Below are 24,688 nucleotides of genomic sequence, written 5' to 3'. Positions count from 1 at the left end.
AAACAAAATGGTTCTGTTCCCCCCTGCCATCTAAAGGCCATTTTGTAAGATTATCCTGGGTGGATAGTTGTTCACCACAAAGGGAGTATTAGAACGGAATTTGTAGGCCTGGAGACCAATCTTGACTTCTTTAATGCTGCTAGAATCCTAACCAGGAAAAGAAAATCTGAGCACATTTCTCCAGTTTTGATGTCACTACTCTGGTTACCTGTGTCATTCAGGATTGACTTTAAAATTCTGCTTATGGTTTATAAAGCCTTAAATAATCTCGCCCCATCTTATATATCAGAATGTCTGACATCTTATATTCCAAATCGTAATCTCAGATCCTCAAATGAGTGTCTCCTTAGAATTCCGAGAGCAAAACTTTAAAGAAGTGGTGAGGCTGCCTTCTGCTGTTATGCACCTAAAATCTGGAATAGCCTACCAATAGGAATTCGCCAGGTTAAAACAGTGGAGCACTTCAAAAAACTGCTGAAAACACATTATTTTAACATGGCCTTCTCATAATTTCACTGTAATTTAATCCTGATACTCTGTATATCCAATTCATTATAATAACTATCCATGGTAGCTCTAAAATCTGTTCTAACCCCTATTCTCTCTTCTGTTTCTTTTTTTGCCACCACCATTTACTCCAAGCACCACGATGTTCCAACAGTGAAGAATTAAAAGCCAGAAGTCTGCATGTCCATCATCATCAAGTCCTTCCGTGAGAACCCTAGACACAAGAGGACTATTTCATTTATGTTAGGTTAGAATGCCCAGAGGGGACTGGGCGGTCTCATGGCCTGGAACCCCTGCAGATTTTATTTTTTTTCTCCAGCCGTCTGGAGTTTTTTTTTTTGTTTTTTCTGTCCACCCTGGCCATCGGACCTTACTCTTTTTTTTTTATGTTAACTAATATGGTCTTATTTTAATTTCTTATGTTGTTATATTTTTTATTTACTGTTCTTCATTATGTAAAGCACTTTGAGCTACTTTTTGTATGAAAATGTGCTGTACAAATAAATGTTATTATTATTATTATTAATCACCATTTCAGCATAAGTGAGGAACTATGATTTTATTTTAGCTTTCAGTCATGGATAATTGTTAACAAAGTGGCTAGTAGAATCATAAGAACTATTATCTCAACTTCATGAAGGTCTGTTACACCAGGGGTCCCCAACCACCGGTCCGCGACCCACTACCGGGCCGCAGCCGTCTGACAGCCGGGCCGCGAGAGAACTGCCGGCAACGGAGACTCACTCAGACATTTCAGAACGCTTGGCGGGTGGGGCTTTGCAGCGGCGCAGAGAGAGGAGAGAGACCGAGGTGAGAGACTATTACAACAAAGTATTGTTACGGTCCCGACAGTTTCCCCATATGAAACGAGTCTATAGAAATCACGTTACTACGAAGTACATTCAGCAGATGCTTTCATTACAACGAAGTGACCTTGAAATGCCTGAATGAATCATCCACAGAGCAGTTAGATCTGTGGTCGCAGCTCAGATGTGCACGTTTGCACAACGATCCCCAAACAGAAACTTTGTAAAAAAAATTCTTTCTTCGAACTTTCCTCGTACTGTTTTTTTTTTTTTGCTGTTTTTGTTTTCTGTGGTTTTCAGTGATACCTTTTGCTTATTGCTTGTCAACATTTGAAAAACATCCATTGGAATTTAACTCATTGTCACCCTCTTATAGAAACGGCAGAGACGAAAAAAACGATAACAGTGTTAATGTTTGTGATGTGCAATCTGTTGGAATGGCAAATGCAAAGCATATGTCTTTGTTATATGCAAAAAAAGAAGAAAAATCTCAGGTTGCAAACATATGCGAACTGCTTAATAACTTAATAATAATAGAAATGTTATGTAAATTGTGTATAAAACTGCCCCCCCCCCACTCCCCCCGACCGGTCCGTGGAAAAATTTGCATCTAATAAAGTGGTCCTTGCTGTCAAAAAGGTTGGGGACCACTGTGTTACACCATAGTTTGTGTATCAGGCCACATACACAGACAACTGGACTAAGATCTGCACATTGGACAATAGTGCAGACCTCTTGTATAACATTTCTGCAAAAAGTGTGAGCCTTGCAGAGTTACTACTATGTGTTCATTCACAGCAGGCTTCTGGTACACTAGCAAAAATTGAGGGATGACAGTATGTTAAATTTAGAATATTAGAAGATTGTAGCATTCTTTATGCAGTAATGTTCATGATACCTACTGTACATCATTCAGTTGGGGAGACAGCAAAGCCCCACTATATTTTAGAAAATCACCTTTCTCAATAACTGCCTTGCATACCTTTTATTTAACAGTATAATGGAGTATGGAGGATATAACAGTTTTGGTGACTTATCTCCCATGAAAGTTACAGACTTTGTCTTGACTACTTTTTGTTATTCATTTACTCAGTAGTTTTAATATGGCCACATGTACATTGTGTAAGTGAGCCCTATGCTGGACTAATAGTTCTACCTTTTATGTGTTCAATGGCCACAACCCTGAATTGGACTAAGGGGGATCTGAGAATGTTAATTTGTTTGCATTACACCATAGACTTTAATACAGAATGAATAAAAAGTCAACGTGGAAATTAATGGGGTTACTGTAAGATCACATTGCATTAGGAGTGTGGAGGTTTTGAATTGTTAAATGTATCCCTTTGTGGACTTGGTTGGGTATTCAGGCAAACAACTAACCTTCTGTCGATACACTGTACATTTGCTTCTGATGTTGGATTTATTGTTGGATTTTTTATTGAGGTGTAGTTCTAAAGGTTCAATATATTAAAAGCTTTATAACAGACTAGCTAGACGGGCTGAAAGGTTTTCATTCTAATCCTTTTCTTATTTAGTGCACTGTTTTTGCTGCTAATTAACTTCTTTTGAATTCATTTTAATAAACTTGTTTTTTAAGATTTGTTCCCCTGAATTTCTTTATAGTTCCTCTGAATTACTTCATTTCTTCCTTAAATGGCACCCAAACAGAAATGAAATGTGAAGTGAGTAAGCCAACAGAAGACCAACTAAGTCAGGGCCTGAAACTGCAATAAATTTCACTCCAACCAGTTGCTTATTTAGGCTCTGATTCTTGTTGTTAAGTAAACCCATTCTTTAATTTTTGCTGCTCTCATTGTGCAACAGTATACATTTCCAAAATTTTCTCTTATTTTAAGAACACTGTTAAAATGTTTTGGGGACCTGAGCAGATCAGCATTTTTGAGACCTTCACCTTTCTTTATTTTCAGATAATGTATGATTGACACAGTTTGCTAGTCATGTTTTGCTTCATTTTGTATCTCATTATTGTTTGGCTGCTAATTAAGGAAAAAGTAACAATTAAGGGGTCTAAGTCAAATATAATTAATTAAAAAAAAATTAATTAGGAGCAAAAACAGGTCACTAATTAAGAAAAGGGCTAGAATGAAAATCTGCAGCCACTGGGGCCCTCCAGAACAGGAGTTGGGGACCCCTGACCTATGCCATTATCCAGCCAAGATGCTTATGTAATGGAAGGATAGGGGAAATGGCTTATGAAGGGTGCTATAACTGCTATTTGGCAGCTCCCTGGGATGCAACAGTGCCTCAGATACCCACAGGGCTATATGGGATTTGGTATTTGTTGGCTCAGCCATGTTGGGTTCTAAGGGGGCTGCCAGGGGGTGCTGCAGGAGCCACAGAGCCCTATTTGGTCAGGCTACTGTCACACCTGAGAGGACGTCAGGATCTCACTAATGAGCCACCTGGAGTACTCCCATTTGCAGCATAAAAGGAGCTTCCCCACACATAAAATGTGTGCTTTCCATCACTTGTGCTTGTGTCTTTGTTTAAGGCGGCTGGAGCACCCTGATGGTCACAATATATATTATATTATATTATATTATGTTATATTATATTATACAAGCCGTCCCCTGCGGCTCCCCCTTCAAGTAGTGAAACAGGACAGTGAGGAGGGCCATGCCCAAATCCCTACTCCTGATGTCACGCTTCCCCCTCTCCTCGGCCTGCAGTCTCTGCCTTGGATTAGCGTAAATATATTGCTCCTGCAAGCGAACTATGATTCTTAGCACGATGAGAGAAGTCGCAAAATCAATCGGAATGTTCAAGCAAATTACAGAAAAAAACACAATCTAAATCCGTTAATTAGTTTGATTGTAAAAAGTGGACAGACATACAGACAGACAGTTGTTGGATTTTATATATAGAGAGATTATATAAAGATACAAGAAACACAGATAAAGAGTTGGGATACCACCTTGGTGATCGCATATAATGTGAAAGGTTCATAGAAAATAAACACACAATTAATTGCAGGGATGTCTTTGCAGACACAAGTCCAAAACAGAACTGAAGCAGGTAGGTGGTTTTCCGGGTTATGAAGATAGATAGCTGGAAGGGGTAGGTCTAGGAGGTTGAACACTGGAGAAGATGTCAGTGATAGAAGGGCGGCCAACCACTCGGTTTGCAGAGTGAGAACAACATTCAGTAGAGCCCTTTAACTTCCTCTCAGGCGCACACACATGACAATAAAGTATGTAAAGTTAATGATGACAATGTTGAATAAAGTTATGTTCAAACAACATGTTCAAACACATGTATTTTTACTAAATTATTATTAAATAAGTTAGTTCTGGAAAACACGTGTCATACATGACTGTCAGAGGATCTCCTCATGGACTTGATGGATGTGAAAACAAACCAGGGAGAGAGGGAGTGCTGTTGCCAATTTTCTCTTATCCTTCTTAGCCCCACCCCTTCTGGTCTGTGCACAATAAGAAGCCCGGCTGTCCAGGAGGAGGAGGAATCATTTCCACTACAAGTGACCAGCCAGATGGAGCTCCTGTGAACGACCCTAGTTTTGACAGCCAATAACTTGTTATTTGTAGTTGTGCCCAAAAGTTCCTTTTGCGTTATCACCTAAATATGTAATTTTTTTTTTTTTTTGGCATAAGCATTGTTGCTTTGACCTGTCATTCCTGCACCCGGCTAGACATTCTTTTGATCTGACATGTATCATGCTTAGATGAAAATGAACATTTGAATTGCAGACATACCTCCCGTCATTAAATTCATTAAATTCATATGCTCAACTGGAAAACCTTGAAATTATGTAGTTTCAGGCTGTGAAACTGCACAAGTGAATTGACCTTCTGCTTGTTGAATGTTTTTCACTTGCTTTTCTTTAACTTTTAAAATTCAGTTTGCACTCAACTCTCAGTTACTTTGGCACTTTCACTATCACATGAAATGCAATATTAGCCAGTAAATGAGATGTTACTGTGCCAGTGTGTCTTCAGTTTAAACCCTAATTTCCAACTGAGCTCATTCTGCTTTAGTTTTACTTTCTCAATGACTTATTTGACAATATTTTAGTAAAAATACATGTGTTTGGGTTGCTGTAAGCATATGATTGGATGATTACACACATGGATTATGTGACATGAGTAATGCAAGATGTTTTTCAATGGATGTTTTGATACCGTATGCTGTTGTCCTACATTGGTCACCATTGACGTATACTGTATAAGAAACTTTTTCATTTGTTCTGCTGTAACTGTGTCACTTGGATAACATGAGGTGTACATTCTTGTCACATATTCTTTATACCCCAGAAAACAATCTAACTTAAATTAGATTAAAACTGTAAATGTCAACACAAAGACCATCATATTCATATTTTTATATGCATTTTACAATAACCAGTACTACTGATCAAAATATAAATTCAACATGTTATTAGATGCCAAGTTATTTGTAGAATTTAAGCCTGGCATGAGATATCAAAAGCAATTATTATCTTCCCTTTATGCTCTCCCCTCTTGTCTTTGCCTCCAGGTGTTTTTATTCTCGATGCAAATAATTAAAACCCTATCCAATATGTTAAACAATCATTTAGCAGAAGACCTCCCAGTGTGTATGTCTGTGTGCCACCCTAGGCCAGAATTAAAATGCCACATTGCAGAAATGTATAAATTAAGGGCCTTTATTGGGGGGGAATTTCAAAAGAAGCTGAAATGTGCGTAGACAAAACTAGAAAACATATCAGCCCCACTGGGTCTAAAGAAATATATTCTGAGACTCCTTTGTACCAGTGAGGGAAGCATTTTTTGCATCAAAACCACCTCCATGATTAACTTTCTCACTCTGTTGCTCTCATCCCCACTTTTCCCTAACCTGGACACTTCTTGTCTTTCCCTTTTATTCTAAGTTCAATACACCTCATGGTTGGCCAGTAGATTTTTAAAAGTGCTACAAGATACATTTTTGCAGCTACTTGTTCCCAGGCACTCAAGACTACTCCTGTACTGACTACAGTGTCCCTATTGTCAACATTATACAAGTTACACTTTGGTTTTATTTTTTGCTTATCATTTTATACATAGTGTCTGTCTCTTTTGTTTCATGTCATTTTGGTTTACTTGACTGTTATGGCACTGTTCATTACTAGACACATCATTTATTTACTGTGTGACATATGATGTCAAGGCTGACAACTTATATAAGATTACTTTGCAATTATGAGGGCATTTAGCTTTTGTGCAAATAAATGGAGGACTTTGCAAGAGACTTCAGTGGTGGAACAAATCAAAACGTTCTGTATATGGTTGTGACTTTCCTTTGTTTATTGACTCCTGCTGTGAACAGATTGAAAAATGCTTGTCCTGATGGACTTATTGTGAAGTTTACTGGGAATTGTTTAGTTGATAAACAGGCAAAAGATCAAATGTAGGACGTCAAAGGAAAATCGACTGTGAAGTTCAAAATGTAAGAACAAAAATTTGAGATCAAAAAATCAAAGCAAAAGTCCTGGATGCCTAGAAATGAAGTAACCAGCAATTATGAGTGATTGTTGTGAGATATGTCCAAAAACTTGGATGCTACCGTTGCGTGTCCACAAACAACAGAGCAACAACCATGAAACAAAAACAAAAATTACATTATAAATGATGACATTAAATAAAGGTTTTAAATTACTAATAATACACAGACATCATTGCTAATTGACTAAAACTAAGATTCATGACAACTTTGAATATAGTGTTGTTTAGTAAAGATGTAGTTATCTCTCATTACTCTTGAAATTTTCTGCTAACAATCCAAAAGCTTGAGAAGGTGAGTGTAGCAAGCCTCCATCTTATACAGGTGGAAAGTGATGACATTATATGTCACATGGCAAATATTAGGGATAGAGTTTGCAAACAATAAATTAGTGTAAGTTGTTGCCAATGATAAAAAATATACAAAATGGTGGTGCTAGTGCTAAAAAAAACAAATACAAAATGACTGCCAAAATAATCAAGTTATCAAAATGAAAACAAAAGTGTAAAATATGCACAAAATCTGTACCTTTCAAAACCTCAGAGTTATAAAATTAGCATTTTGTTATTGTTAATTTTTATTATTTTCACTGGTGCTGTCATTATCTGCACATTTTAATGCTGGGACAGGAACAGCTTTCTGTTTCTGCTGCATGCTGCCAGGAAGTCATGTTGAATGACATCAGTACAAATATTTTGCTTTTGTGTATACAATGAGAAACACATTGTGATATTTATCTAGCATTAGAAGCTGTAGAATATTTCTGGGATATTTGTGTTGCATTGTGGTATACTTTAGATTTTTGATAATTTGGATTTTGATCATTTTTTGATCACTCACCTTACTAAATTTTGAATTTGATTTTTTATTCTTTAATTCCAGATCCATTTTCTTTCTTTCAGTCAATTTTTTCATCTTGATCAGAGCTGAACAGCTGCATCTCCAATGAAGCCTTTGTGTCTTTTAGGTCACCCTGGTCTCTAATCATTTCAGAGGAAATAATATTCTTCTTCGGCCACATCTCACCCTAGTTTGTAACTGACCCAATCTGAAGCCAAATAAAGATATTCAATATGATTACAGGACTCATTGTGCCCTAACAGAGCTCTGTCTTTGACATGCATCACATAATTGCAGTGAATAGTTCTATTATATTTGTGAATGTGTGTGTATATATAAAGATGAATCATCAAAAGAGTGGAAAAAGAAAAAAACAGAATTTTCCATGTACAGTGCAAAAAAAATTGAATGCCAACTTTTGAAACTAATTGTCCTTAAGTAATGTCAAAATGTAAGGTCATTTTTTTATTTTGGTTACTGATTCTTTCACAAATTTCAAAATGTGTTTTTTCAATGTGCTCATTACTATAAGGGATTTTGCTCTGTTATTACCACAATGCATTCTATCTGAATATACTCTGACTGAAACTGGGTAAGTCTGAGGTAACCACTGCTCAAGACAAAGGCTGTCCATCTTGTTAAACCTGCCTGAACTGTTTACATTGTGATGCGGACCAAATATACCCTTCACCAGACATAACATGCATTTGTTAAGTGTTTAATGCATTTAGAGTCTGTGAAGCTCACACAAATTTCTGACAGTTAACCTTTGTCTATTATTAGCCAAGTGGTGAAGATCTAGCACATTCACATCATTGTGTCAACTTAAGCCATTCTAGTTGTCTACAGGCTTACATTTTATTAATATAAACAATCTTTAAAATGTACAAACATTTTATAAATAACAAACCTTACACATTATATTAATTGAAAAATTGAACACCCCAACTTTGTTAAATAAAGAAGCATATACTAACCTAAAGGTTTAACAGCTGCAGTTCATATCCCATAATTAAATAGCTTGATTTTAGGAGAAATGAGGACAAAAGAGACTCTTGAATGACTGATAGTAACTGTTCAGTATTATACCTTAAAATGGTTAATTGGACTTACATTTCATTACAATTTGCACTTTGTGTATAACTATATGTGATTCGATTTTTTTGTAACCCACACACACCTTTACTAACTGAAATTTCCCTTTTAGTGTTATCTTCATAACCCTGGTAATCATAAAGTGGTTTCAAAAAAATGGTTGGGTGGATGAGGTCTTGAGCTCCCACTGCCCTCAGAGCATGCTTTTCTGCTTAGAGTGAATGTTTCTCATAGTCCTTTGTTAAGGACAAGAATAAAAAGAATTTCTTCTGAGAGTGAATTTTTGAGCTAAGATGCAAGCTTTTATAATGCTTTTTTATATGTCATACCTGCTTACCAGCAAAGGATTAAGCATTTTTTTGTGAGTAGTAGTGATGATGATCATTTTTAATGTCCCTTTATTGTTTTCTATCATTTTGATTAAACTGGATTTCTATTTATATATACTCAAGTAGACTCAAAACCATATTTTGCAAAATTCCTGTTACCTGTTCATAGAGGCGAATGTTTACAATTATCAGTAAGGATCCTTAAGTAGACAATATCCAGTTTATTTGGCCTACCTGCATGCTTGCAGGAAAACTTCACAAAACATGGAAACCTTTCAACTCCTAAAAGCTATACTCCCTGTCAGTCTACCATGCTTTATGCAGTTATTCAATTTTCTCCTTAATACCTCTAATGTTGAAACCTGATCCCATCTAAGGGATTATGCAGGAGGTAAATCTGCAATTTCAAAAAGACTTTGTGGGTGGAGGCCAAAGCTTGAGCTGTCTGTCTCAGTTGTTTTCTTTTGATCTCATCTCATTTACCTGGCCTTAAAAAAATGTAGTGACAAACAGGGTCTCTCCTCCCTTCACAGTCTCAGACGAGGAACCTATCTGCAAGCTCTTTTATAGCACTTGCTAAGCTTCAGGGTTTAAACTACACCATTTACGTTAACCAACTGCTTTTGAACTATGATTTTGCTTGCAAGTTAATTTGTGAATGTGACTTTGGACGTCAATGGTGTAAATGAAACAAAAAAAAATCCTCGAAAGGTAAGAAAATGTATTTATAGTTAATATAGCTTTTGTGTGATTTTAATGACTGTGGTATTTTAAAATGTATTTATAAATTATGGGTTCAGTTGCATATTAAAGATTAAGTTAATTGCAATTGCACTTATTATTATAATACAGTTTTAGTTTATAGACACTGCATGAGTAGTATGCACCCAAGAAGTTGAAGGGGTGAATGCTAATGTTCTTTTCTTTGGAATTTAACTTTTTTCTGCAGCTTGTCATTACCTAACACTTTAGCAAGAAAAGATTTAGCTATTGCCAAACCACATTTGACATTATGCACCTTCAAATAAGGTAAAAGTGAATATCAAATAGTTATAGCATTTTCAACAACAACTATAATACATTTTATGTATATAGCTTTTTGTTCGATTGTCCACTAAAACACTGTAACTCTGAGAGCACCACTAGAAGGAACACAATTAAAAAATGTTTTTAGCTTTAAATTTTTAAATTTTAAATTCTTCTAAAGCGGAGTACATAATATGTCAATTTAATATATTGTTTCTTAATTTTAAAATTAGCACAAAGTTTAGTGCATTACTTTCACCAGTTCATCATAATTTTGTCACAAGCACAGCAAAAAAAAAACATCAGGCAATGAAACAGAAAAGCATGCAGGTTACCAAAAATCTTTTCAAAACACATTTGAAAATGTTTTTAATTATGTTTTAAACAGTATTTCTATACAAATTGAAATCTGGTGTTTTTCTATAGTTTGGGTTGTGCCCTGAGACCCTGAACTATACTTTATAGAGTGGGATTGACAAAAGCGTATTTCATTGGTAGCCTTTTACAGAATGTTCTAGACTGACTTATAAAAAGAATACTATAGTAAACAGTGTCTATCTATCTGGTTGGTTTAGTAGAACAAGTTAAAGATGAAGTTTTCCAAGTTAAAGATGAAGTTTATACAGCTGAAATGCTGTATCTCTATCCTTCATTTCGATTTTAAATTTTCTTTTAGCATGGAAAAAACATCAACCTGTATAAAGCTATAGAGCTAAATATTAATTAAAATCCACAAATCCTGCTAATATTGTTTCATGGTCATAATGGCACAGCAATAAAAAATGCAACAAATACAAAATGCTAAATTGTCATTAAAATCTTTCTATAACAACAACAACATTTATTTATATAGCACATTTTCATACAAATAATGTAGCTCAAAGTGCTCTAATAGATTATTAACTATTATTGATTTTTATGGTCAAATTTAGTTACATGTTAGTACCGTAGTTCACACAACCACCTCAAAGCCTCCTGAGGCTGGTAGCAAATTCTGGCCAGGACACTGTTTGCATCCATGTTGCATGTTCTTCTCCCAGTATCCTGTTTTCCTGCAGCGTGCACATTAGGCTAATGGCTGATTCCTAATTGGCCTTGCATGGGAGAATGGAGTTATGTGTGCGTCAGAACATGGACTTTGGCTCCTGACTACAGCATGATGCTGTAGACAAAGGCTTCAACCTTCCATGACCTAAAACATTGAACTAAGCATTCAATGCTTCCTCCCAATGCACCAAACTAAATTCATTTTGCAATTTCTGCTCAGTTTACATTATTGACTGATTGATCGGTTGCTTGCTTGATTGATTGATTTGGCTGTATTGTTTGTCCTCTGAGTTTGTATCCTTGTTTTTTTATGTTTACACTCCTGCATCCATGTAAAGTTCCCCTTGGGATTAATAAAATTTATCTAAAATAATTTAATCTAATCTAACCTAATAAACACCTTGTTAATTGATTACATACAGTATATAGATATATTACACATATTATATACATATATTATTTAAATGAATAATAAGCATGTAACAAAAGAATAGTTAATGTCTTGTTACTGAAGACTGAAATGTGCAAAACTGATAGAATTAAGAAAATGATGATAAATACAGAGCTGTGAGTTTAACATCACACAGAGAGTTATTAAATACTTTTAGTTTTGTATCATCTAGGCATTTGTTAATAGTATAAATATGATTTTTAAATATTTATTTCCTCCAATTACATGTACATGTCAATAAGATACATGTAAACAAATATTCTATGCTTAAATTAAATGTTTAAACTTACATTCCACATATAAGTAATACATAGTCAATCCCTGAGGTAGAAAAATTGAATGAGCAAATAGTTTCCTACGAAGAGTGGCACAGTGGTTAGTACTAATTTATTGTATGAACAGGGAGCAGGGTTTGATTCTGTACCACACCATTGTCTTTCTTCAAGCAGCATGACTTTTTTACAAATCAAATACATGCAAGTTCAGTTCAAAAACAATTCTGAATCAGCACAATGAGTGTGGGATTGTGTATAAAAGTGCCTCCTGATTGACTGGCATTTGCTCCAAGGTTAGTTCCAACTTTGCTCCTCATGTTGCAGACATACATTTTGACTTCAAACAAAATGATGCGTAGATGCTTGGGTTACTGTATTACAATAACAACATTTATTTCTGTAGCACATTTTCATGCACAAGATGTAGCTCAAAGTGCTTTACAAAGTGTCAAAGAAATAGTTACAAGAAAAGAAAAACAAATTATGTTAGGCCTGTTAGGCACAAACAATAATGAGTAAGTAACAAGATAACCAGGAGGACAGAGAAAGAAAGAAAGAAAGAAAGAAAGAAAGAAAGAAAGAAAGAAAGAAAGAAAGAAAGAAAGAAAGAAAGAAAGAAAGAAAGAAAGAAAGAAAGAAACCAAATAAGCTGGAGAAAAAAAAACTAAACCTGCAAGGGTTTTTTTAAATATTACTGTCAATTATTCAGCAGATCAGCAAATAACATCAGAAAGCTTGGTCATCACAATAAACAGAATAACAGCTCTGTTGTAATGAGAAAAAGAAAGAATCAAAAGTTGTCCTACATGATAACTGGAATAGGAATCCTCAATAAAATAATTTTACCCTCTCTCTGCTTTTTAAGAATAAATGCTGTCTTTATAGAATATTATGAACCATTGCATTTTGTCTGAAATTCACAGCAAGTATAAGATGACCTTGTTGAGATTTTCATGACACAAAAAAATTGCATTGTCATTTGGTATGAACAGGTGGCACGGTGGCGCAGTGGGTAGTGCTGCTGCCTCGCAGTTGGGAGACCTGGGGACCTGGGTTCACTTCCCGGGTCCTCCCTGCGTGGAGTTTGCATGTTCTCCCCGTGTCTGCGTGGGTTTCCTCCGGGCGCTCCGGTTTCCTCCCACAGTCCAAAGACATGCTGGTTAGGTGGATTGGCGATTCTAAATTGGTCCTAGTGTGTGCTTGGTGTGTGTGTGTGTATCCTGTGGTGGGTTGGCACCCTGCCTGGGATTGGTTCCTGCCTTGTGCCCTGTGTTGGCTGGGATTGGCTCCAGCAGACCCCCGTGACCCTGTGTTCGGATTCAGCGGGTTGGAAAATGGGTGGGTGGGTGGTATGAACAGAAAATTCACATACAATCTCATTGTACAGGACGTGGATGATCAAAGATATTTTCCATCCATTATATTGCTTCATTGTTCAAAAGACCAGTTATACCATTTATACATCAATGATCTAACAACATCTATTAAATTTGCTTAAACTAGCTAGTATTTTGGGAGATAGTCCAAGTAATATTGGGCAAAAAAGAGAATTTGTATTGGAGTCTAGTTTCTTGTATAACATACTGCCAAATCTATTTTCAAGCACTTATTCTTATATACTCTATACTTAAAAGGCACTGAATTCTATTTTGAGAAAACATTTCATCTGCGGTGGGTTGGCACCCTGCCCGGGATTGGTTCCTGCCTTGTGCCCTGTGTTGGCTGGGATTGGCTGCAGCAGACCCCCGTGACCCTGTGTTCGGATTTAGTGGGTTGGAAAATGGATGGATGGATGGAAAACATTTCATATCGTCTTCTAATTCTTTCAAGCTCTCCTTTGTGAAGCTATGCACAATCACCACTAATCTGCAGATATTGTTGTCAATCAGGTTAATAAGATGTATAGGTTAGGCAAGACTCCAAATCGGACCATTGGGGAAGGAGTAAGGATAAGTTCATGACTGTGTCCTGGGGTGGACTGGAACCACACTTGTCTTTTTCCCATCATTGACAGGAAAGTCAGAACCTCTTTAAAATCTTGAGTTTGGTAACATAAAATGACATTCTTACATTCTCTAAATCTAATTAAGAGTTTTAGGGGTTCAAAGACAATACAGGCAGAATTGGATGCAAGGCATGGGCAGGGCATGAGCCTATTGCAAGGCTCACTCATGCACACACTCACATGCACACTCATACATGGTCAGTTTGAAAAGACCAACCTTGGCCTAACCTGCAGATTTTGGGAGATGTGAAAGGAAAACTAAACTACCTGGAGGAAAATGTACTGTATGTAGAGACAGGAGAATGTGTAAACTTCACAGAGATGGTGACCTATGACAGGATTCATGCCATGCCATCTCATCAATTTAGATACAGTAAGTGGGTTAGAAAATGGATGGGTGTGTGAATGGGTTAGACACAGCACTTCTTTAACTTAATGTACATGTACTTAGTAAGTTAAAGTATTTTGGTTTTGTAAGTGAAGAATAAAAATGCAATAAATATTTTAGTATAAGGAAAGTTTTCTATCTTCTCAAATCAATTGCCTTAATGGATCTGAAAAACCATAATGGGAACAGTACAGTTTTGTAAAAACATTTTAGACAAAGTTAAGCTACTCAGCAAAGGCATTATATTAGCAATTTCTGTCAGTTTATTGGTATGGGCATAGTCATACTATAAAAAGTCATACTGTCTCTCCACCATTATCCATAGTTTTCTCTATTTTGGTTTTAAATTGAAATACAATAGAATATGCTAATAGAAGTATATTCACTAATATAATCACTAATATATGGTTTTGCCATAATATTACATGTTCAGCTGTATGCACAATAAACAAGCAAGTGCAAAAGTAATACATCTGAAGGCTAAATTTTATTTTCTTTTTATCTGTGGTCTTTCAGAGACTTCAAAAATAATTAATTGTTAAAGCTGAAATAGAGAAGAAAGATTTTAAGAAATGGGATAGATCTGCAAAATGTATGCACCAACTACACCATTAATTCCGAGACTCTTTAATCTTTTCCAAAACAGGTCTCATCCTGCTTTAAGGAATACACTTCAGAGGTGAATGAAATGCCTGCTTTATTCTCCAACTTTTTTTTTTCTTTTGTCTTTTACAGCAGAACACATGTAACTTAATGGAAGTAAAATTATTTATTTATTTATTTATATACTATTTTGCTGTAAATGCCACAGTTGAATAAATAACAGAAAGCATGCTTATAGCACAAAACTCATCAGTCTTACTTTAGTATAACATTTAACATGTTGTTAGTGTGAAATCACAATCCAATTTAGTATTAGTATTTAGTAAGTATTTAAGTAGATTTCAAATATAAAGTGAATTACTTTCTTTATATTGCTACTTTTATGAATATGTGCCACGTAATATGTGGGTGTTGAACTTCGCTTTAATACCTGCATTTAGAGGAACTCTTTCTTTAATCAAGTGACTCATGCTGTATATGCTCTTAGAGTCAGAAACACTTACTGGATATTATTTTTGTAACAAAATATATTTTAATGAAACCTTTAGCTGAGATGTAAATTGTTTAATCTTATACTGTTTTTCTTTACAGTTAAATCAAAGGTCAGGCATAAAAGCATCATAAATGAGCAGCTCATACAGTGTTCATTGTACAAGTATCAAAAGAAGGCTGCTTAAAAACTAAAAATTATGAACAAAATCAAAGCAAGCAGCACCAGTAGGAATGAGTTCAGGGATCTGTTTCTCATAACAAAATAGATATAGATTTTGGGCCGTGCACATTTTTATCTATCTATCTATCTATCTATCTATCTATCTATCTATCTATCTATCTATCTATCTATCTATCTATCTATCTATCTATCTATCTATCTATCTATCTATCTATCTCTGTTAATCTGTGTATGTATGTGCTTATTATAGCATGCCTGAGAATGATTCGTTATAAACTAGATTTGACTGTATATAAAACAGCATGGTCGTCTGAATCCTAGCCCAGTCCCTGTCTGTGTGCTTGTATGTTCTCTCTGTATGTGTGAGTTTTCCTCTGGGAAGTCTGTTTCTTTCTCCCATTTTCCATTGACTTTTATATCTGGTCACATAAACATTTGACCATAATGAGTGTGTGTGCCCTACAATAGAGTATAAGGCAGGTTCATGGCTTGCATGCAGTGCTACTGTAATAGGCTCATGCCCACACAATTTTGATTTGAGTTAAGCAGGTTTGAAAATGGAAAGGCAGATGGACTCTACAAATTTGCAATTTAGTCCGTATATACCCTATTTGCTGTTATGCATTTCAGATGCAGGGTAGCACAGTGGCACACAGTGTCAAATCCCATGCCCAGTCTCTGTCCTTTTTGAATCTGCACACTTTCTGAGTATCTGTATGGGTTCTTCTTCAGGTGCTCTGGTTTTCCTGGTAGGTTAATTGACACTTCCACATTGGGCTCACCGTAAGTGGAGGTATTTGCATGACTGGGCTCTGTAATTGACCAGCACTGCCCTAGGCTGTTTCCGCACATGTGGCCTGTGGTGCCTGGGTAGGCTCCACTTCTCCAAAAGAATGAATTAAATAAACAGGTTTTAGACTGCTATGCCATTTTATTTTGTTTCAGTGTGTCTTTATATATTTAGAACTTGGGTTGGCATATACAGTACTAAAATACATTTGAGTTCCACAATAATGTACAGTCGTACATTGGATGTTTGTAAGCTACTTTTGGCCAGACCAGGGTCGGTCCTATGTTTGCTTAATGCTGCCTATTTAAATTCCACATGTCACAAGAAATAACTGGATTCAATTATATATGGATATCACTGAACATACAAATACCTTGAAAGTGCAAATAAGGTGGAAGTTTCCATAAAGAGTTGCACCTCTATCATTTTCGTTGTTTAGTAAGTATTAATTATCAGTGTTTCTTTCCTGCAAAAAAAATACATAATATTATAACAGCTGTAATTATCTGCAGCCATTGTTCATTTGCAATCACTCTCTGGCTCAGGGGCTCAATAGCTCCGGCTCCCAACAGCAAGCAGTGGTGCTTACTTTTTATTCCACCATCAATGGTGTCTGGTATATTGTTCTGTCATGATCAATTTAAGAGGTTCACCATATTAGAAGAGAGCCATCTAAAAACTAAAATTGCGAATTAAAGTCAGATATTCAAAATTGTTAAGATAATCGGGCTAAATAAGGTGTAACATAATGAAGAGCAGAAACAAAAGGCACTGAAGAACGTCACCCTGTTTGAATCTCTTTTCACAGGGGAAACAACAATGACAGAAATGTGAAACTTCTGAATGAAGAGAAAAAGTCAAATTGAATTTTAGTTTTATATTGAAAGTACTGTCCTCAGCTAACGAAGTTACCAGTTATTGGAGCATAGTGACTTTACAAAATCCATCCATCCATCCATTTTCCAACCCGCTGAATCCGAACACCGGGTCACGGGGGTCTGCTGGAGCCAATCCCAGCCAACACAGGGCACAAGGCAGGAACCAATCCCGGGCAGGGTGCCAGCCCACCGCAGGACACACACAAACACACCCACACACCAAGGCCAATTTAGAAACACCAATCCACCTAACCAGCATGTCTTTGGACTGTGGGAGGAAACCAGAGCGCCCGGAGGAAACTCACGCAGACACGGGGAGAACATGCAAACTCCACGCAGGGAGGACCCGGGAAGCGAACCCAGGTCCCCAGGTCTCCCAACTGCGAGGCAGCAGTGCTACCCACCGTGCCACCATGCCGCCCAACTTTATAAAATGACCTTTTAAATTATATTGTGTTGAATAGCAATTGAAAATACAGTATGTTTTATTCTCTAAGGGAGAAAAGTGAATATAATATAAACAGCCTTCTCAGAAGCAGACCACTGCAAAATCTGTAAGGTAAAAACATATTTTCAGACTAAACACAATAATTAAATCAATATAACTGATCTGACATATCTTGTTATCTCACATTCACAGTTAGGGGAGGAGTAAACATAATGCAGTATGTGGTGGATTTAGTTTTTTATAAGAAGCAAAATTTGATCCATTTATTTCACATGCTGCGAGTTGGCAGTGGAAATTACAGGTGAGACTTTAAAAATGAAAGACTGATCTATAAAATTTAATTTTAAGAACTACATACTGCTGTCACTCCAGAAATGAAAATTAAATGAAAAGGGTGATTCGTTTTTCTGCATGATTTTCATTTTAAAGTCATTAGATTGTTTAACAGTTCAAGAAAGATATACACTAGAAGGCAGCAAAGTATTGTGAAAATGCTATTTGACAGCTTGTGATTTCTAAAAATCTCAAGTATGAATAAAAGTAACTTTAACAAAACAAAGTTATAAGAGTGAGTGCTTCTAAAATGCAGAGGGCTAAATAAATCAGTCTTTAATTAATTTAGCATCATTCACAGAATACTGCAAATTTCCAACTGCAATTACAATTACAGTTACATTTAAAACCATGAAGTGTTCATGACTAAAGAAGATTATTAACAATATATGCAATATAAATGCCTTTAAAATAAGTGATACCAGTATCTGTGTAATTATTTTAATGTATATGTGAATTTAAACCTTTGTGTTGATGACCAAAATTAACAGCCAGTTAATTCAAAATATTATTTGTAGAGTGTATTATGTAAAGTGCATTTGGATTCTTCAAACTGAGTAGAATTCGATGGCGCACTAATATCGTGTTGTATGAAATGATGATCAGTTTTTCACAAGATAGACTAAGCTTGTCTGAAATGACTCCAAAGACTGCTGTAAAATGATCTGCGATGACGGTAAATACCACACAAAATGATTTTAATTTTGGACAATCCCAAAAGATATGCCCAAGCGAGTCTGAAGCTACCTAGCCTAGTCTGGCGGTAAGCACTGTGACATTAATTGATTAAACTTGGAAATCCTGCCAATATTCTTTTCATTACCAGTTTAAATATTTTCAAGTATGAATGTTAGAGGTAATGGATTAGGGAAGTTTGGCAAATTCAGTTTTACAAAGTTACTAACTTATAAATAGAAAAATAAGTACATTAAGGGAATTCCATGTTTACAACAGAGCCGATCAAAAGATGAAAACATATTATCAATATAAAGATCTCTGAAGGTTGAGATACCTATTGTCTTCCAAGAATTAAATACTATCTAGGTCAGTTAGGGCTAAAATACAGTGTTGTTCTGTAATGGAGCAGCAATGTTTTCTACATTGGTTGCATATTTTGAGCGAGTGATGCACTAGGAAATTGCTGATAATTAATAAAGACCGGAGCACAGATCAAAGTATACAGAGAGGTCTTCTTACAAGATTTTGTTTCCAGATCTAACCAGACAACAGCATATTTAGAACACACTTCTTCTTTTGATTTTCTCAAATTATAAATATTCACAACTTGATAATATAGCAGAAATCAGACAACACTGGGCCATTCTAATTTTGACATTTGTAAAGTTGTTTTTTTTAACACATGGCCTTTTTGCTTTTCATATAAATGAACTAATAATGGAATCAAGCTAAAAAAAAGATTTGTTAATAATAAGAATACTGTAAAACAGGAATAACAAGAATAAACATTTTGGAAGGATATTCATTTTGCCAGCTATAGAAAGGCGAATAGTTGGCCATAACTACTGACATCTTGTTTAGTTCTTTCAATCAACCAAAATTGTGATTAAAAAGATCTTTAATTTTCGGTGTATCCTCCAAATACTTAAACTGTTTTGAAACAGTTAACAGATTTCCTTCTAATACATCATTACATGCTAAGCCCACTTTTTCCAGATTCATTTCAAATCTAGAGAAATTGTGAAAGTCAAGACTGGAAATGATACATTAGTGATGAATAGAATCCTATTGTTCAAATAGAGATCCAAAGTTTTGTACCATTCCTTGCCTTATAATTACATTTATTTTTGCCGAAAACAAATAGTCTACGGTTAATTGCAATTGCAAACACAAAAGGCTAAACTGGACAGCCTTGGCAGGTTGCACATTCAAATGTGAAATAATCTGAGTTTATATTGTTTACCTACACAATGGTCTTTGGGATAAATACCTGGACTAAACCCAAATCTGAAAAACACCATTAAGAAGAGTTTATTGTGTTTCTAAATTTAAAATCATGAAAAATATATTTCACCAATATATACATGTATAAAAACAGATTTGTAATTTTCATGCTACTTAAACCTCTTATATGTTATGTAGTAATCAGTTCTAAATTTTAAGATACTGAAAAGAAATGTTTTAATCATGTTTATACAATTAACATTTTAAAAGTAGACATCATTTCACATTTTAACTGCACTGAATTTTAATTTTATGTTAATATAGCAAGCATGTGAAATAAATAATATCTGAAATAATATTTTGTTGTTTCCTGCAAAAACGTTACCTTAAAAACCACAACAGAGCCTTCATAAACTTAAGGTCTATAAAACCAAAGATTTGAAAAAGAGCTTTTTCCATCAATATATAATAATGTATGTTAATCTTTGAAAAAGCTGGAAGCTTTGAACAGTGCAGTCTTAGGCATGATCCAATGATTACAGTAACATCAAATACTGTTAGGGATTATAAAGCAATATTAAAGGCAATTTTGTCAGAGAAGGATTGATTACTTAAACGACGATCATAGACCTTCTGTTTAAAGAGGATTTTTTGTTTACTGCTTCCTTTTGAGACAGGCTGTATCAGAAGAAATTTGTAAGGCATTATATTTAAACATGCAGGTGAGGATGATTAACTCTTAAGCACCCTGGATTTTCCTTTGACTTAATGAAGCAATTATTTTTTTTGTAACTTGCTCAGGCAATTCTACAACTAAACATATTTCAAAGGATCACTTATTTGAGCATAGATCTAAAGAAACTGGTTTAAGGATTTTAGAGAAGTGTTGTGGAATAAAAGCACTAATAACCTGAAATATCTGTTTTTGATTTAGATGGCCACTAATCAAGCAGGATCATTTTTGGGCCATTTCCCTTATCCAAGGACCTCACCTATAAGCATTCCAGTAGAGCACCCTGGAGTTGCCTTTGGAGAACCATTTGCTGTGCCAGTAGCCTTTGACCCTTCTTACTTGGACCAGGCTTACAGCCATGGATTTTCTAGAAGAATATCCTACATTCCTTTTCCTGGCCACTTAGGAGTTTATGACTATTCTTTTGAACCAGCTTTCATTAGAAAAAGGAATGAACGGGAGAGGCAAAGGGTCCGTTGTGTCAATGAAGGTTACGCACGACTCCGTGAGCATCTTCCACAGGAGTTTGAGGACAAGCGCCTTAGCAAAGTGGAAACCCTAAGGGCAGCAATTAACTATATCAAGCACCTCCAGAATCTGTTGGATCTTCAGACTTCAGCTTTGTCAAAAGAAAAGTCTTTGCCTCCCAAAGGACTTTGTGGCTCATCAGCTCCTTCAGAGAGGAAAGAGTGCAATAGTGATGGGGAATCCAAGACCTCATCAACCTCTTCACCTTACAGTGAGTCAGATGACATGACCTAAGGTAAAATCAGACTGCTAGATTAAATGTTGAAAATTATTTTCTTCATTGGTACTCTCAGGAAATGGGCTTCACTGACTAAAAAATCAGCATTCAATCAGTATTCCATTCTGGACCTCAAAGCACTCTGTACTCAACTGGCATTGAGTTCAGAGCATAAAACTGTTATTGCTCCTTGGACAAACCCTAAAACATTGCATCCAACAGACTCTGGACTCCACAGTACTGTTTTGGAATTATCAGTTTTGGAACATTGCCAAGAAAAGACATGGGCGTCTAGATATGAGCTCCCCCAAAACTCAAAGACATTGATGGTGTTCTGTAATGTAATACAAAAAATTGGAACTTTATTACTGCTTGGTTGGGAACCTGTATCTAGAATTGTTGCCAAAAAGTGTACATTGTATTTAAAAAGCTGAACTGCTCTCTTTATGGTATTATTTTTCAAAATTTCTACGCCAACGTTCATTGGAGAATATGGAGTTCATTTTCCCTGTAACATACTGGATTATTCTAATTACACAGTAGGTTGTATACATCTTCATATATCCAGCAAGTTTCACAGACATGAAAGAGATCGACCTTTATATATTTAAAAACAGATGGTGGAGATCATTGATAATAGCTAAAGCAGGAATAGCATTCTACAGAACCATCTAATGGTTGTTTTTCACTCTCAGAAAGCATAGACAAACATCAAAACTGTGAAGCCATAGCAGGAAGAAATTTGGAGAATTCAGTTACAATAATGCATATTTCAGAGGCCATGATTTTGTTAAACAGGGTCTGAGGTGGCGGTGGTGGTGGGGGGGTTGTTAAGATAAACATAAAAATGTCAAAGAGCTGAGTGCAAATTCCAAGCAGATAATATCACATTTTCAAGAGGGTAAGCAAGGAAAAAGAAAGAAAAGAAGCAGTTCTTTTCCTATTATCTCTTGCAATACTTAAATTCTTCACAATCCATCAGCCTAATTACCACACATCTAATAGCCATTTCTTCAAAGCTGCAAAATACATGAACAATCATTTACAAGACATTTTACCAGGTAAGGCATTATTATGGTGGAACTTGCAGTGTCACACATCAATTAATGCATATCGCAAAAAAGCTATTCTAAGTGTTTTAATGTATAAAGAAAACAATTTTAATTGAAGGGAATGAATATGTAATCATTAATGGCATTTAAAATAAATAATGTTTACATTGTTTGATTGAAATAATTAAAAATCAGAGGGGATCACGTAACAGAGAAAAGGTTTACTTCATTGCAAAACCGTTATGATCTGGGCTTACCACACTGCATTCAGGTTCAGCTGAAACGATCACTAGCCAAGCTCCTTTAATAGCCAAGGTGAATATCATATTCTAGAAGTAGTACTAGGGTGTTGTACCGTGTTAGCCATTATGAATGTAAAGAAAAGCCAAGCAAAATGACACCTTTTATTGGCTAACTGGAAAGATTACAATATGCAAGCTTTCGAGGCAACTCAGGCCCCTTCTTCAGGCAAGATGTAATCATCTTGCCTGAAGAAGGGGCCTGAGTTGCCTCGAAAGCTTGCATATTGTAATCTTTCCAGTTAGCCAATAAAAGGTGTCATTTTGCTTGGCTTTTCTCTATATTCTAGAAGTGAAAAAAATAAAAAATAAAATAACATGAAAGTGGATTTACTGTGCTCTTTGTCTTTGCAAATCAATAGATTCAGCATGTAACCAATCATCTGTAAATTACAAATGTTTACAATTTCCAGAATATTGCTGAGCATGATTAACTTTCTTATGAATGGATCGTTATTAATGCACATGAACACGGAGCGATGACCAGGGTTCTTATCTCCAGCAACCAGCGGTTTCGGTGTAAAATTGGCTCTTCATCTCCTTGCGTGGGTTACTCCTGGGTATTACAAATTTCTCTGATGATCCTACCTCGAGCGATAATTCTATTTTTTTTCTTATTTATTAACAATAACACACAGTTCAATCAAAGTTACAATCATACACAGAATATACTAATAAAAAAATATCCAAAACTGAAAACACAAATTCTTTCCATGACTCAACTCGGAGAGCTACAGTATATGACAAGAGAACTCAGTTCTCCCAGCTCCTTATCTACTTTATGAATTCTTACCAGATTCTAAAAACATTTGCTACTGTTTCTCACAGAGGTGATTCAATTTTCTGCTTTTAAAAAGCTTTGTTTTCCCTTATACATGTTATGTTGAACCCAGGGCTATGTGTAAATTCCTTTTTTATGTTCTTTTTGTTTTTGGTGCTTTGCTTTTTATCATTTATGTTGTTGTTGTTTATGTTTATTATTTGTTTACTTGCAATTATATATTTTTATCAGTTTTGTTTATTGTTTGATTTCTGTGTGTGAATGCTTGTTCTGCCATGTCCCTTGTATTTAGTGGGTGGCCCTCCAAAAGGTATTGCTCCCCGTCAATCTCTGCTGAGGGACTGCTCCCTGCCCTATAAAGGCTTGTGGAAATTGCAGTCCCTTGCAGTAACATTGTATGCGCTGGGTGTTGGTGAGTTCCCTGCTTATTGTTTATTGTCATTTCTTTGGATTTTCTGGATCTTGCACATTTTTTGGCTCTGTTTTAGGTTTTTGACTTTTGATTAACATATTTGGATTTAATGTTACAGTGGAGTGTCTTTTTAGGCAATCCATTTTTGCTTTTTTGAGCATTTAGCTGTATTTTTTATTTTGTTAAATAAATCTGTTATTTATAAAGATTCTTTACTTTTCCTTTTTGTAAAAAGAACAGTGACCCTTCTCCTTATTGGGCTTTTGCTATATATTTTTTTTATATTTGTAGTGTTTTTTTGCCAGCACACAATTCTTGCACTTGCCCCAGCTGAAGCCAGCAGATGGTATTTGTGGCCTAGTTGGACTAGTGAGCCTATACTGGGCACACCATTGAAGATCCTGCTCTGTTTCTTGGCTGAGTTTTGGGGGTCTCACCTATTTCACTTAGTAGGGAAACTCCAGTTTATAACACTATGCTGTTATACAAGTCACAATGCTTTCAAATTTATATACTTTGCAAAGCATTTTCAAAATAATTCATTTTGATAATTGAAAAAACTGTTTCAGAGTGGATAAAAGGCCACAATAAAAAAATAAAAATTATAAATATTTTTTTAAATGTATCCATATTAGTGTGAACTAGGATGGAGTAATGATAAAATTAATAAAGTGCTGCTTTTATATGCATTTGCAATGGAAGAAAAGTTATAGGTTACTGTATTTCCACAATGTAAAGAAAAGAAGGTTTTGGTTGTAAAGCACTTGCCAT

At 35.5% G+C, this 24,688-nt stretch overlaps 1 protein-coding gene across 1 annotated transcript; it reads left to right on the top strand.

Annotated features, from left to right (window-relative positions):
* Window positions 1-9,574: 9,574 nt before the first annotated feature.
* Window positions 9,575-22,762, top strand: LOC114654891 (achaete-scute homolog 4-like). Its single transcript, XM_028805736.2, has 2 exons — window positions 9,575-9,787; window positions 20,830-22,762. The coding sequence occupies exon 2, from the start codon at window positions 20,830-20,832 to the stop codon at window positions 21,388-21,390; it is 561 nt and encodes a 186-aa protein (XP_028661569.1). The 5' UTR covers window positions 9,575-9,787; the 3' UTR covers window positions 21,391-22,762.
* Window positions 22,763-24,688: the final 1,926 nt, after the last annotated feature.

This window comes from Erpetoichthys calabaricus, chromosome 1 (genome assembly GCF_900747795.2).
Source record: "Erpetoichthys calabaricus chromosome 1, fErpCal1.3, whole genome shotgun sequence".
Classification (NCBI taxonomy): domain Eukaryota; kingdom Metazoa; phylum Chordata; class Cladistia; order Polypteriformes; family Polypteridae; genus Erpetoichthys; species Erpetoichthys calabaricus.
This window is presented reverse-complemented; position numbering and strand designations above follow the sequence as displayed.

What these genes read in the sequence shown, in the direction of transcription:
- LOC114654891 (XM_028805736.2), top strand. Translation starts at nt 20,830, where the DNA reads ATGGCCACTAATCAAGCAGGATCATTTTTGGGCCATTTCCCTTATCCA.